Source organism: Pygocentrus nattereri, chromosome 13 (assembly GCF_015220715.1).
Source record: "Pygocentrus nattereri isolate fPygNat1 chromosome 13, fPygNat1.pri, whole genome shotgun sequence".
Classification (NCBI taxonomy): domain Eukaryota; kingdom Metazoa; phylum Chordata; class Actinopteri; order Characiformes; family Serrasalmidae; genus Pygocentrus; species Pygocentrus nattereri.
The window spans coordinates 23192249-23207513 of record NC_051223.1 but is presented as its reverse complement, the minus strand read 5'-3'; the positions used below and the strand labels follow the sequence as shown (position 1 = coordinate 23207513).

The following is a 15265-nucleotide window of genomic DNA, read 5'->3' as shown; positions in this document are numbered from 1 at the left end:
TTACATGCAACAAGCTAACATTTTTTATAATGAATAAATAAAATAATACACTTTATTGATACTGCACATTTTATACATTTAAATAAAACACTTTGTTTTTGTATTTTCTATATATTATATTGTTTTATTTCTATATTTGAATTACTTTTAGTCTTGTCCCTAGAGCCCTTGTTGTGTATTGCATGACACAGTGTCACCCAGAGGCTACCTATCATGCAAGGAGCTTTAGGGAGATTTAGGATTTGGAGTGCATTAGCGTAGATCTGAGAGGGAGGGAGGGATCAGGGATTGAAGGAAACAGATGGAGGAGCACAGCAAAAACAAAGAGGAAAACAAGAAAAGCAAAGAGAGCCACTCAACCGTAGTTGTTCTCAGGGCAAGCTTGTTACTGATTGAATTGGTGATCATGTCAGGAAGAGTGGAGATCACTGGAAAAGTAGCATAAAGTGTAGAGAGGCAGAATGCAGCCTGGTGAGTGGGAGAGTCTGGGTGTTCTGTGAAATGCAGATCACACCCCACTCAGAGATTCATACTCTAACTCATACACACACATGGACAGGAGGTCAGCCAGTCGCCCCCTGCCCAGCCCAGCAAAGGGTGAGTAACAATATATGAAAAGTATCTAAATTATTTAGTAACTTCTATGAAACTAAGATGTTAGTTATGTATTAATGAGAGCGAAGAATTGGGGCACACATATGGACCTTAGGAGTTTAAGAGAGTTGACAGTCTCCCAACAACTTAGCAGCTTTATATTTATTTATATTTATTTGTTGTTTTTTGAAATTCATATGACTGTGTATCAGGCCAGACTATAATAAGTTTTATTCAGTAAGTCTAAGGTAGTCTGTTTTTAATTTTAAAAATCTGTATATTAACATTGTTAAGATGTACGCAAAGTCATTCTAGTGGTTTGATGTGAAATGCACCATTTTATGCTGTATTCTCCATTTAATCAAGTCAAAATTGTTCATAGTGGTGGTGATAGGAACCACACATCTGAAGCATTTAGAGCCTTTGGAAGCTACCTCACAGTAAGCTATAACGCAACATAAAAACAAATAATCTGATGCCTGAGACAATAGTTTTACTGTAGTTTTAAGAGAAGACTTCACTTTTTAAGTACATGCAAGGCAGAGAGATATGTGTAGGGTATGAGTGTGGCAAAATATTACCTTAAAATGCTTGTAGTTTTGGTTTTACCACTATACTACCATTATTAACATAATATATAAAACTCATACACATAAAGGTTCATTGGTTGTTATGGATAGTGCATAAACCTGCTACGTTTGCATTGTTGACATCACAAATCCTGGTTCATATCACCACTATTGCAAAAAATTATATGTTTCTTTATAATAATGCAGAAATCAGTAGAATTGCCAGTTAATGTCAAAGGCCTTAACCCCTTAAAGTCCCAGGCTCATTACATACTAAGGTTTAATACACAGTAACTACAGGGAGTTCAGTGCAAACTAGCTGAGCTATTCTTACGATAGAAGTGTGCAACAGAACTTTGGCCTGGCCATGTAAGGGCCATGTAAACCAACTTTTATTACACACTTCTATAATCTAAGAAATAATAAGAATAAGAAATCTATTCTTATTCTTATTTTGTTGTCAATAGCATAGAGATTTAACTTAAATTTTATTATTTATAATGTTTATACTGTTCTCCCGTTTCTATTACTGAGTGCCTTATTTCTGTTACTCTGCTGCTGTAATACTGTGAATTTCCCCGCTGTGGGGCTAATAAAGGATTATCTTATCTCTTATCTTAAAAGCTCCATTAGTTTGTACTGAAGTCCCTGTGGTTGATGAATAATAAGCCTATGTAAAACTCCTGGAATGTTAAGGGGTCACATACTACCTTGTTTTCTGATCTATACATAAATGCATATGTCTTTACAGGTCAGTTAGTACTGTTAAGTCAGTGTTTGATTCTTCTTGCAGACTCATTTGGTGCTGCTTTACATGCCATCAGTGTGACCACAGAGCTTGTAGAGGAGGAACTGAAACCTCACCTGGACACGCTGCTGACTGTTGCTGTGGAGAGGAGTGAGCAACATAGACACATATAATCTCTTTTGTGCGTTATTGACAACTATATTAAATGAGAAAAAAATAGCTAATTTATGGACTGAAATGTAAAGCTATTATTCACAGTTTCTCTGCACAAAAATGGCAAATCATTTACTATACTGGGAGCACAGTGACTACAGAAAAGGTTGACTGCCTGACCTTTGTGGATTTGAAAACACTGCAACACACTAATCCGCATCTGTTCAAGCCATTCACTGACAGGGCTGATTAGCCAGCCTTCCTTCAAACTCTACTCTCGAGCACCCAGGTAACCAGGTGTGAGGGAACATGTGTAAACATGACCAAAACATGCCCTCACTATGACTTTGTTCAGTTTAAGATAAGATTAGTCTGACTGGTTTGAGATTGTCGTCACTGTCATTTCAAAACTATGTATTTCCATAATGGTAACAGGTGAATGGACAAATGTTCGTAACTGTCAAAGTAATGTGATTTTATTTCAAGCAATTTTGGGCTGTCAGACTATCAAAAGAAGTTTTTGCTTTACTAAAGAAACTAAAGTAAAGTGAAGTCATGTGTATATAACTTGATAATCCCTGGAGATTTTCTCTGTGTGTGTGTATGTATGGTGTGTTTGCATGCTTCTCCATCAGAACGAGGCCTAGCTGAGCAGGTGGTAGAGAGTGGCATTCTGCCTGTTCTGGCTCAGACTCTGAGGAGGAAGAGTGCTCTCACTGTACACACAGCCAGATTGGTAGCTGAACTCGCAAGAGAGGGTAAGCAGAGTTCAACTGTTTCAGATAGATGTATATATGACCTGCAATGTGAAACATATAGTGATACACACTGAGTTTCTAGTTTATTAGGTATGACTTCCTACTCTGATTGGTTATTTTTTCAGCTACCTCCACCAACCATAAAGGTGCACTTTGTTGACTTATAACTACCGACCAAAGCTCATTTTTGCACAACTATCATTGTAAAGGTACCAGCAAGGAACTGCCAGTATTAATTTCTATTTGGGTGGTAGCCCAGTGAGTAGAGGTACAAGGTACAATACTGTGTAAATGTCAAAACAACCATTAAGTACAATTTATTCACATTTCAGCCTCAGTAAACAAAAGCAGAAGACATATGTTTAACAGAATATGGCACAGAAGCTTCAACAACTAAATTGAATAGAATTTACAGATTTTAGTGTGTCCAACCCTTTACAGGGATATTTTTCTTCACCTCCAAAGTTCAGTCTTAGAAGTTCTGATTCTCACTATCCAGTTAATCACAAACACATTCAGTCAGCTTCAGGGGGAGCCAGTCTTGGATGATTGCATTTGACCACTAAACTATCAATGATACTTCAAAATGTCTTAACGTATAATTATTCAATTATTCTGTGGTGTTTGTTCATAGCTCTAGTGAGAGACAGCTGCTTCGACACTGGCATTATATCTGCTCTTCTGACGCTGCTGCTCAGTAAGGACCAGGATCTGCTGCTGCATGTTAGCCGAGCTATTGGGAGAATCTGCTACGACAGCAGTGAGTCCACTTCATTTTCTCCTGACTACATAACAAAAACAAAGCCAACATATGATTCACTCTTTTGAAAGATAAGATGATGTCTCACACAATTAACATGAAATACAACATCATAAGAATGACTGTAAGAAACTATCAACATATATTTATGTAACTTTTTTAAAGTAATTTTACCTTAATGTAAATTTTTGCATTATAATATGACCAGATGTTATCAGCATGCTTCAGTGAGTTATATTTTATCAATGTGCTACATGATTAAGGACTTAAAAATATGTAGTTTTAGTGTAATATTACCGTTGTGACTTTTCATTTTTTGTTTACCAACCATTAAGGTGCACTTTATGGTTGGCAAATCTAAATATGAATGTCATGATTAGATGTCCATGGTTTCATCTGTCATTTTTACTTATTATCTGTGAATTATGTCATGCGTGAAGGCATTTTTATGCATGCACTACATGCGGAAAAGTTTGATGTGTTCGTCCAGTTTTTTATTAAGTGTATTAAAAGGGAACTTTTGCCCCCTCAACTCTTCTGGGAAGGCTTCACACTACACTATTAAAAAAGATGGTTCTTTAGGAGTTCTTTAGTAAAGAACCATATGCAACACATTCTCCATCAATCTGAAGAACAATTTCCTGATGAAAAGAATCCTTTAATCATGCAAATGGTTCTTTGAGTGTTCATGGTTCTATATAGAACCTTTTTGAAAGGGATTCTACATAGCAACAAAAAGAGAAGAACCATCTTTTATAAGAGTGTAGATGTAGGAATGTTGCTGTGAGGATTTGATTGCATTCAGTCACAAAAGCATTAGTGACATCAGGTTGGATGATTGGTTGTGGATCACAAATGCAACTCCGACACATCCCAAAAGGTTTGATGGTGCTCCGTCACTCCGAAGAACACATTCCACGGCTCACAGCTCAATGCTGGGGGACTTTATATCACTCTAGCCAACACCTGGTGTTAAGCATGACCTTCTCATGACGTCTCATATGGAGCTGTTCCTAAATGCCCTATTTTATCAATGCTGAATTCACTATTTAGAAGGACTGTATGGATACTTTTGTATATGTAGTGCATTTAAGGTGTGTTATGTTCAGATGATGCAAAACAGCTTTCTTTAAATCGACATGATTTTCAAAACTATTTACCACCGATACAAAGGTCTCTCTTACGACCTTTTGAGTAGAGATAAGTGAAACCTATTGCTTGCATGTTTGCCATAATATCATATTTCAGCTCCGCTCTAGTCAAAGCAACAAACATGATGAGGCTATTTAACTTTATTATTGTAAGCCCAGCCCAACAGTCACTCTTAGTGTGGGTTTGTCAGACTCCGGATGCAATCTATGCGACCGATCAATGTTCTGATTGTTGCATTCATTACATTGTAGATCTTCAGCAGATAACCCTTTTGAGCAATGTTTGTTTTCTGTGTAGATTTGCAGCAGGAGAGGCTGCTGAGGCTGGGAGCTGTCCCGCGGCTGGTGGCTGTGCTGCTGCAGCACTGTGAGAATGAGGTCCTGCTCAGCTCCTGCCTGCTGACTCTGAGTAACCTGGCTGACATGGGTGAACAGGACGACTCCAAGTTCGTGTGGGAGAAGAGTGGGCATTTTGACGAGGGAGAGCAAGTGTTCCACGGCACGCCCCAGCACTCTTTCGGTTTTGTGTCAGCAGTGACGGTGGTCCGACTGAACCAGTGGCCTCAGGGACAGTACTCAGTGAGCGTGGAAGTGCTTCAGCGATGCTCCACTCTGTTTTGGGGGGCACATAATAGACGTCAGACTGGCTGGCGCTTGCCAAGCTTCACACACTTGGGCTGCTGTCCCAAATTCTACAAGGTTATTAAATACTCAGTGAGGAACATTCCTAAGAACAGGAGTCTGAAGACAGCAGTATTTCACACATTCTTGTGAGGATAGATGGTCATCTCACAAGAACTTTAAATGGCTTATTTGAAGAGTAAAAAGTTTCATTTCAACATGGCTTGACTCTGTGTTAACCACAGAACTAGTTGATGCAGTGTTGAATGTGGATGGATGGAAGCATCATGACCCTAAATGTCTACTCTGCTCAGAACATAGGAAAGTACAGCACTGCGCAAAAGTTAGAGACATTAAATTACCAGTCAAAATGGCCATTAAGTACATTATTCAGTTTTGAGGGTATAAAAGCAAAAAACGTATCATGCAAAATAGTAAATCCAGAAGAGTAACTTTATAGGTGGAGGCAAAAATAATCTTAATCTATAATGTAAGTTAATGTAAAAAGATTGTATTTGAAATCATTTTGGAGCATTCATCTTACACAACGTGAATAGCTGCTATTCTCAAATGATGTAGAAACATTTTCTTTGGAAAGTGACCATATATTTAACAAAAATATACTCAGAAGCCTCAACAACTGAACATGATATCAGATTTTTCATTTTTTGTCTATTTGTTGCCTTTGTTACAGCTTCCAGTGTTTACAGGAGACTTGTTTTCAGTTTTTCAAGTAAATCTGTAGGGATATTTCTCCTTACCTCCAAAGTTCAGACTTAGAAGTCGGTTGCATTTTCTGCTTCTCATAGTGGGAGGATAGACAGAACACCTGTGGATTTTTAGAGATCTAAAGGAAAGGTGCAAGTTTTAAGTACTGTTTATCTGGCGTTAACAGTTTTTGTTGTCTGCCATATCTTCCCCATTTCTTAGGAGTCCCATTTTCTCTTTATCTTTTAATATTTTTTAAATTATTTGTATTATATATATAATTTATTCTTAATTCTTAATTGACATTAAATAACTATATATAAGATTATATTTTATGCATAAAAATGGTCTCTGATTTTTGCATAGTACTGAATATGGTCACTCTCATGACACAACCTTATATTTCTGAAATGGTAACTTTACAGGAAAAGGAAAAACCTCTTAACTTTATTGTGGTTAATGGACCAAGGTTTTATTTGATTGTTTCTGTTGGCCAATTCATCCTGAAATGTTCACACAACATAAAGGGCAGCTGGTGTTTTCAAATGGTGTAAAACCACCACCTAAAAAAGTTAATGAGATGTTGATATAACAACAACGGTATTGCTGCTGTTTACATCATAACATTGTATCTCCAACCTGCTAACTTTACAGGAGAAGGAAACTATTCTTATCTTTGAATGGAACAAGATTTTTATCAGGTGATTTTGTAGCATTTCAACTGGTCCATTCTTCATGAATTTATAACAAATTGTATTGAGCAGTTGACGTTTTCAAATTCTATATAAAAAAAAGGAGATTCATGGCTTTGTTCCAACAGCAACACTATGTTTGTAAATACAAAGTCGAAGGAGTTGACAGGGTAATTGTTCCTAAGTCTGTCAGAGCCAAGTGTCCAGTCAGATTAAGTCTTTCCCAGCTTTGCACTGAACAATAGAGGGGATAGCAGAAGAGGTGCAGTCTGCGTGCTTTGCAACACATAAGTATTTAAGAGGCCTTACCGTACTGGATTCCATAATCACCAGCAGACCACAGAGGCTTAAACAACCCAGTGTTTCGGATTCAGAGCAGCTATCTCACCCAGACGAGGACAAGCAACCTGCTGGACTAACGAAGCTAACACCTGGCTGTTTATAAAAAGGACCCTAGTGAGTGAATATCGTGTTCATAGGGCCTTATGCTCATGTGCAGGTGTGACAGACACATTAAACAAACACATAATACATGATACGCATAATAATACTCTGTAATGAAATGTCTTTATGCAGCATGTTGTAAGCAATGTTTTACATTGTAACATGCCAGATTTTACCGGCAGGCTTTGTTCATTTTGGATTTGACAACGTACCACACAATTAAGGAAATAATATATGCAGTTTCTATGTGATTCTACCACATTATGCACATCAGAATCATATTGGGATTAGACAGGTGCTTAGGCTTGAGGAGCAGAACATTTAGGCAGCACTAGGCTTACTGCTCAAATCTAATTTAATGCCTGTATAACCCTCAAACAAACATGTTTCATTTCTCTGGAATGCTAGTCCAGGTAGTCCCCGTTTGATCAAGACAGCCATGTTTTCTAGACTTATCACAGCCTTTATCATGAATAAAGGCAGCTTTTCCATACGTAGCTCAATCATAGTGGTTACTTACTACAAACTCTGTGAAACATTTAAAGTGCATCACATGCAGATGATGCTTTCATTAAAGAAACAGCAGCTTAAGCAGCTTCATTGCAAAAATAATGTCCTCTTTCTCCTGAAATGCAGCTGTTTGAAGATGAACAGGCATTGTGTTTGAATTGTGTTGTTCAGCTTAAACTCTGAATGGCGTTTGCAGCTCCAAGCCCATGCCACTGCTTGACCAATTCCTGTGACTTATTGACCATCTCATTCCAGTGCTCCAGCTCTCTGCCTCTGGCATACATGAATGGCCCAATGACCACTATTCCCAGTGACCCTGTAGACAGGTAGAAATGATTGAATACATTGAAGCAAAGCTAGTGTCATTCTTACGTCATATACTGTGATACTTTTGTATGTTTCTGTATATACTGGTCACTCTGTCATAAAAAACGTTATATAGAAATATATAACGGAGAGGAAATGTTTGTAACTTTAATATATGCAGTCATATGCAAAAGTCTGAGTACCCCAGTCCCCTTTGTAGAGGATGTGAAAATAAGTACAAATCTTCTACAGAGAATACATTTTATGCACAGTCACTGTTTATCTGCTGAATTTAACATATTTGGAAATTAAGATAACGTCAAATGTTATTTAAAGCTGTGCAATAGTTATACAGATATATTTTAAGTTTTGTTTTCCCCCAATATGTTAAACTCAACAAAAAAGTTAATTTTGCACTAATATTTGCAGAAAAAATGCCATATCTAAGTGTGTACTTCCAGCATTTGACCAAAGGTATTCATACTTTTGCATAGTAATTTTGGTCTCCAAATGTGCACACAATGTAAACGGCAGCTTGGTTTTTTAAATAAAATAAAAAAATAGTTAGTAGGTTTTAGAATTGATATTAGAAAAAAAAATTAATACTCTGATGTAACACGATCAGTCCTTACTTGGTGCTGTGACGCTAGTGGTTTGTCTATACTCAGCAGGCTCTTCTGTGGCTGGCTGCTGGAGCTCCAGGCTCAGACAAGTAGCGTCCAGCTGCCGAGGATGGAGTCTGAAGGTCAGTTTCTCGTTAAAGGTGGGCTCACTGCCTCGGGCTACCGAAGTCCACTTCATCTTCACCACCTGCGTGTGTATCTGCAAAGAGACCTGCACACAGACACCTGTCCAACCCACAGAGTGAGATTTTGCACCACATCACTCGACCATATCACATTTCACCATTAGTCAGAGTTATGCTTAATACAAACATATAATACAAATATATTATATATAAATCTCACCAGTGTTGCTGGAACACTGGAGTCCACGAGCTCTAAGCACAACCACAGTGAGGCGCTGGAGAGACTGGTTGTAGTTTAGAGACACTTGGATATTGCCATGCTTTGAGAGGGGCTGACAGAAGTGGAAGAGAGGTTACATTTTAAAGGACCCACATCCTAATTTTTTCTTGTATTTATTTTGTTTCCCTAAGGTCCACTTATTTCTTCTCATGGCTATATTTGCATTCTTTGTGAGCCCTGATTCCTATAACCAATATTGTGACGAAATAAATGTCTGTGTCTGTAAGTTTCTCTGCTATGAAGTATTTCATATCAAACCACTCTGAATGACTGTGTTTAGATTCAGCTATGCAACCTGAAAAGATTGTACTATGCCGAAGTTTTGAAATATAAGTGGAATTCCTTTAATAAATGTCTTATTTGTCATTTTGCAAAAATTCAACAGATAAAACAGAAAGCAGTTTAGATGTTTTTATTTTATTTGTAGAAAATAATGAAATAAATTACAAAGGTGCTACCTTAGTAATAAACCCCATACACTTCTCTCCTTGCTGTGATATTAGTACTCATCAGAAAACTCTTTAGCTGTTTAAACCACACTTGATTTTCAATATGTGCATACAGCACTGTGAAAAAGTATCTGCCCCTTCCCAGTTCTCAGTTAATAATAGACAAAGATAACTCAATAAAAATGTCAGTCTTAAATGACAATTTCATTTATTAAAGGAAAAATGCTATTTATCCCTACCTATGTGAAAAGGGGGGCTTAGCTACTAAATCAACCAAATTCAATTAACTATTGGGTTCAATTTCACTATCCACACTTGGGCATGATTACTGCCAGACCTGCTAAATCTAAACATCACTTAAATAGAACCTGTCTGGTCATGTGAAACAGGCTAGTTGGTCTCAAAAAGCAACACATGATGTCACATTCTAAAGAGATTAAAACACAGATGCAATACAAAGTCATTGAAATCTACAAGTCTGGAAAGGGTTACAAACCTATTGCTAAGGCTCTGGGACTCCAGTGTGAGCCATTATTCACAAATGCAGAGAACCTGGAACAGTGGTGAACCTACCAAAATTTCATCAAGTTCTCATCAATGACGGAGGTCATCAATCAAGGAGGTCACATAAAAACGTAGACGAACAAATAAAGAACTGACCTCACTTGCCTCAGTTAAGGATGATGATTACACATGATTACACAATAAGTAAGACACTGGGCAAAAATGTCATTAATGGGAGAGCTGGAAGATGCAAATCATTGCTGACCAAAAAGAAAACAAAGGTTCATCTCATATTTGCCAAAAAACTCCCAAGATTTTTGGGATAATATTCTGTGAACTGATGAGCCAAAGGTGCTGCTTTTTAGAAGATATGGGTCCCATTACATCTGGCTTAAAGCTGACACTGCATTCTATCATAAGAACATCATACCAACAATCAAAAATAGTGCTGGTAATGTGATTGTCTGGGTCTGCTTTTCTTATGCAAGACCTTGGCAACTTGTCATAATTGATGGAAACATGAATTCTGCTCTCAAAAAAACCTGAAGGAGAATGTCTGACCATCAGTTTGTGACATAAAGCTCAAGCGCAGTTGGGTTATGCAACAGGACAATGATCCAAAGCACACAAGCAAGTCCATCTCTGAATGGCTCAAAAGAAAAGGTTCTGGAGCAGCCGAGTTAAAGTCCTGACTTGAATCCCATTGAGATGCTGTGGTGAGACCTTAAACCTGTAGTTCCTGCTCGAAAACCCTCTAATGTAGTCAAAATAAATAATAATTCTGCAAAGAAGAATGGCCCCCATTAGGAAGTATTGCTGTTTTATGCAAACAACATGTTTTTTCTTTAAATCAGTGAAAGGTAACAGTGAAAATCAAGCATTATTTAAAAATGTTCAAAATAAGGTGTTTCCAGGGAACATAATGGTACAGTAAATCAGTCCCTTTACATGTTTCTATATAAGATCAGATACTGGATAGAATGTCTAATAGGACTTTATGAGGCTGCTTGTATACCTGATCGCTCTCAGTCTCCAGGTCCCTCCACAGCACTTTGCCTGCTGCCTCTCTGAGCTCAGAGGGTCTGAGAGGGAAGGTAACACGGCCCAGCATGTGGTGCTTTTTCAAACGGTCTACACTGTACACACTCATGCTCAGAGTACACTGTCCCACACTGCTATTAGACACCTGCAGAAAGCAAGCTGGACTCAACCCTCAGTCACACAGCATCACTTTACATATCCGCAGTAGCATTAAATTAAATGAATTCAGACATTCATTATATATACAGGTAGATATTAAAATGATATTAAAAACTAGCAAAGACACTTTCTCTGGATAGACAAAGCACCGTTTGTAAGTCGCTCTGGATAAGAGTGTCTGCTAAATGCTGTAAATGTAATGTGAGGAGTTATGATTCAGTGTGTCTATTTCCATGATTTATAACAATTTAACTTGGATCTGATCCTCTGTTCTTTCTGTACTGGTGAAAAATCACCACACACACACAATTTTTTCCATGTCCCAATGTAGTCGATCAGTCAGTTTACTTCTTAAGTTTTGTGCTGAAACTACAAGGCTAATGTAGCAAACAGATACAGTCCATGCCTACCTCAAACCACTGTTAAGTCAATTCAAATAAACTTACTCATTTGGTTTCTGTCGCTGCATGACATACTGTTCATTTAAAAATTTATTAACACAATAATGTAACAGTAGTAGCTTGAATTTTGCCCATACTTTTCTTCAGTACCATAAAATTCATAAGCAAGTTCATTAGGAATATTTAACAACTACACACACACAGTTTGATGCAATGGTAAACTGGTGGCTATACGTTGCAATTACATTTTAGCTACATTAGCCTCGTAGCTCCAGTACAAAACGAAATAAGAAAAGCCAAACACCAAACATGGCAACTACGAGTGAGGTACCAAGGGATTTGGATTCTTTGCCCAACTATCACAGTTTTTACACTAAAGTGTCCTCATCTTCTATTGTACCTGAAACACAAAGCTGTCATTAAACTGGAGCTGGCTGCCTTTGCATCGGGCCTTGGCCTGGCGATGACGTCGATCGTCAGGGGGCAGGAGCTGCAGTTTGACCAGTGTGGTGTTGCTCTGGTAGGGGGCAGGCAGGTTAGCAGCTCGGAGCAGAGAGACCACCAGCTGCTCTTTGTCCTGATAATACAGCACAGCGAAACACAGACGCATGCTGGATCCGCCTGGCTCTGCCCACTCACTGGTCTCCTCAGGCAGCCGGTACAGGTCAGGCCTCAGATTGCCCAGAGGAAACCAGCCTCCAGGAGAGGAGTGCCAAGAGAGTGAAGACGACAGAAGGGAATAAATGAGAACAGAGCTTGTCTAATCACAGTATTGTCAAAGCATCTTTGAAAGAAAAAGAACAAGCACTTTCCCAGATTTTAGAAGCGTCAGCTTCAACCACAAAACACAAACAGGATTTTAACGAGCAAAGAACAAGTAAGTACAGCAATTTAGAGGAACCGAAATAAATGAATGACATTAAATGAAATGGAATGACATGTAATGAAATAAATGAATGACAGAACGTAAATAACACAGTCACACACCAGTTCTCAGCCTTCATGCATTAACCTACTGCCTATAGTCAGAGAGCCACGCTGGGTGTGGAGGTGCTGCTGATGCTCCCACTGTTCCTCTTCCTCCCTCCCTTCACTCACTTCAGCGTGGGATGAACTCTCGAAGCGTGGAGGCAGAAAGAAGGGGACTCCAGCCAAGCTGTGATGCATGACAGCAAAGTTGCATATACAGAAATGATATATTGGTTAAAAATAAAACAACAGCAATAATAATAATAATAATAATAATAATAAAGCATAGTTCAGCCTGAATAAATAAATAAATGAAAAATTATTATGATGAATCAAATAGAATTTAGTGAAACCAAAAAGATAGACTTTAAGATACTTTTGTAAATGTATGTTAAAATGATATAATAGAAGACTGTGCTGATCTTGCATTTTCCTTTTATAAGGTGACATGTATCTGAGTGGAATGCAGTATCAGGTAGGGTCTCTGAGCTAGCTGAGCATTCTGCCTGATGACAGGTGGGGCTTGTGGTAGGGGAAACATCATATTGTTGGTAGATATTGTTTCCCCCCACCCACTGGTGCATGCTGAAGTAATCAAAACCTTTTCAAGGCAGGCAAAGTCATTACACTTTAACTCAAAGGAAACAGGAAAACAAGAATTATATGACATAATGAATTGTGGTTAGTATGACCCTGAACATGAAACAAGGTAAAAAAAAAAGGTCATTTTTGATTTCAGATGGATTGTAAGAGTCAGAAATCAGTTACACACCCATAGCTTCCATGTGAAGTCTGGAGAACAGGAGTGCATGGAGGAATACAAGGGTTTGTGCTAATCAGTTGTTGGTATTGTCTCTGGCTCTGTCTCTTCCTCCACAGGAGATAGACAGTCAGAGCAATCAGCAAAAGAAACAGAAGCACAGCAGACAGACCACTGGCCAGTGCTACTGAAGGATCTGAGGGTGGAGAAAAAGAGATGACTGGTACTTCTATCTATCCGCTCCTATTCTTCTCCTTCATTGTGCAGCACTTAGTATTTAACTTCAAAAGATTTTTAAACTTAATATGCTATCTGGAATCTACATTTTTCCCACAATCAACAATATTTGCTTCATAGAAGCTCGTATTCTAGTTTTAACAGAGAAACATTCCAATATTATACAAAACAAAACAGTGCCATGAAAATGCAGAAAAACTGTCACTAAACTGTCACTAAATGCTGGATTTAGACTGATATTGTGCTTTAGACTGATATCGCTTTTCTCTGGGTTAGATAAAGCATGAAATAGATCCAAAAGATGGTGAAGAAATGTACAAGAGTACTAAACAGGTCCAGTACATTAAACAGCTCATAATAATGAAGTATCTGGTGTTTAGCTGAAGCAAGCATATAGATCCGCACAGCTGCTTTGATCACAGATGGTCATTTAATATGTACGTCTTAGACTAATGGCTGGTGCTTGTTTTGATAGACTAACGCTATCTTCCCAGAACAATGTGGACAGACAGCTGTGAACCATTGCTGAAGTCTATTACAATTTACAATGTATTTGTTCACTAAAAAGGGGAGATATACATATACATACATATAGATATACATGTGTATCTATCTATCTATCTATCTATCTATCTATATATATATATATATATATATATATATATATATGTTTTTATATGTAAGGCTACTGGACTACTGTTCAAATAGCCTTATGTATATAACCTCATAGCTGGCGAGCTAATTAAAACCATGACTCATGTTGGTGTTTATAGTTCATAAGGTTCACAATCACTGTGCGATTGTGTCATTGTATTTATGATCTATTTCTGAGATAGATAAGGTCTTGTCAACCTGCAAAGCTTTACTTACCAGCCATGGATGGCCACAGCCACCTCCTAGAATCCCATTTGTAGTTTTAATCTCTCACTGTGGTTATAAGTCATGTTCTACTGCTACTTCCACAAGTTTCCTCAGCAGCTCTCTGTCTTTTTAACTCAGCAGAAAAGTCTGCTGTCTCCACCTAATCACCACAATGTTCCTGAAGCTGTTCAGTCTGGTTAATCAACACCACAAAATGACCCAAACTCTCACACACATCAAGAAACCACATTTCAGGCCAGTCGACATTTTTTATGCATGTTCAGCTTGACTCAGATAAGGAACAAGGACAAATTATAAACTCTATTGCTAATCTATTGCTCTTATTTTAAAGTTCTGTATTGTTTTTGACTCACAAGGCTTGCTAATGCTTGACATTAGCTTTGACTCAAAATGAAGAGTGGGTTTAGTACATAACTGGCAACAAATACATTTCGCTAAATTAATTGCATGAGATGGCATTTTGAATAAATAGTTATACCCACCAGATGAGTGATCATAACTGAACTAATCTTCTGTGGAAGCTTTTTATGCAAGGTTACCTTACATTATAAACATATATGATTGTAAAGCCATCCCTCATCTAGCCTTCCAATAATGTAATATCATGGCCCACTAGATCAGAACGGGCATTGTATGTTTACGTACTGATTACAATGTTACAGTGTTTCAGTGACTGCAAGACTCCTATTCAGGGTTTAATTATTACAAACAGTATAACACTGTTACTGCTGCAATGATATCCTGCTATATCCAGTCTCTTGCGTTGGCTGTAGTTAATGATCAACTCTGGTGTACCAGGATAGCAGGAGAAGGCTTATCAG

The 15265-nt window shown here is 37.9% G+C and overlaps 2 protein-coding genes across 3 annotated transcripts; one reads left to right on the top strand and one right to left on the bottom strand.

Moving 5' to 3' along the window:
* Window positions 1-300: 300 nt before the first annotated feature.
* On the top strand, window positions 301-5993 carry si:dkey-21e13.3 (uncharacterized protein LOC100150043 homolog). The gene is made up of 5 exons (XM_017695897.1): window positions 301-597; window positions 1957-2061; window positions 2700-2822; window positions 3457-3582; window positions 5032-5993. The coding sequence occupies exons 1-5, from the start codon at window positions 552-554 to the stop codon at window positions 5505-5507; spliced, it is 876 nt and encodes a 291-aa protein (XP_017551386.1). The 5' UTR covers window positions 301-551; the 3' UTR covers window positions 5508-5993.
* Window positions 5994-7285: 1292 nt separating this feature from the next.
* Window positions 7286-14582, bottom strand: syt15 (synaptotagmin XV). Of its 2 annotated transcripts, XM_017696115.2 has the most exons (8): window positions 14433-14582; window positions 13338-13521; window positions 12613-12752; window positions 11997-12292; window positions 11011-11181; window positions 8983-9094; window positions 8647-8862; window positions 7286-8024 (listed from the first exon to the last, which is right to left on the bottom strand). In XM_017696115.2, exons 1-8 carry the CDS (start codon window positions 14437-14439, stop codon window positions 7876-7878), a joined length of 1275 nt encoding a protein of 424 aa, XP_017551604.1. In that variant the 5' UTR covers window positions 14440-14582; the 3' UTR covers window positions 7286-7875. The 2 variants fall into 2 exon arrangements, with proteins under 2 accessions (XP_017551604.1, XP_017551605.1); XM_017696116.2 differs by lacking the exon at window positions 11011-11181.
* Between the last annotated feature and the right edge of the window lie 683 nt (window positions 14583-15265).

Bases quoted from the DNA above. Each gene is read 5' to 3' on its own strand.
- si:dkey-21e13.3 (XM_017695897.1), top strand. From the start codon at position 552: ATGGACAGGAGGTCAGCCAGTCGCCCCCTGCCCAGCCCAGCAAAGG. The intron at 598-1,956 runs GTGAGTAACAAT...TTCTTCTTGCAG, and splicing joins CCTGCCCAGCCCAGCAAAGG to ACTCATTTGGTGCTGCTTTA. The intron at 2,062-2,699 runs GTGAGCAACATA...CTTCTCCATCAG, and splicing joins GACTGTTGCTGTGGAGAGGA to AACGAGGCCTAGCTGAGCAG.
- syt15 (XM_017696115.2), bottom strand. The intron at 12,293-12,612 runs GTAGGTTAATGC...CCTCTCCTGGAG, and splicing joins TGGCTCTCTGACTATAGGCA to GCTGGTTTCCTCTGGGCAAT. The intron at 8,863-8,982 runs GTGAGATTTATA...TGGGTTGGACAG, and splicing joins CCAGTGTTCCAGCAACACTG to GTGTCTGTGTGCAGGTCTCT.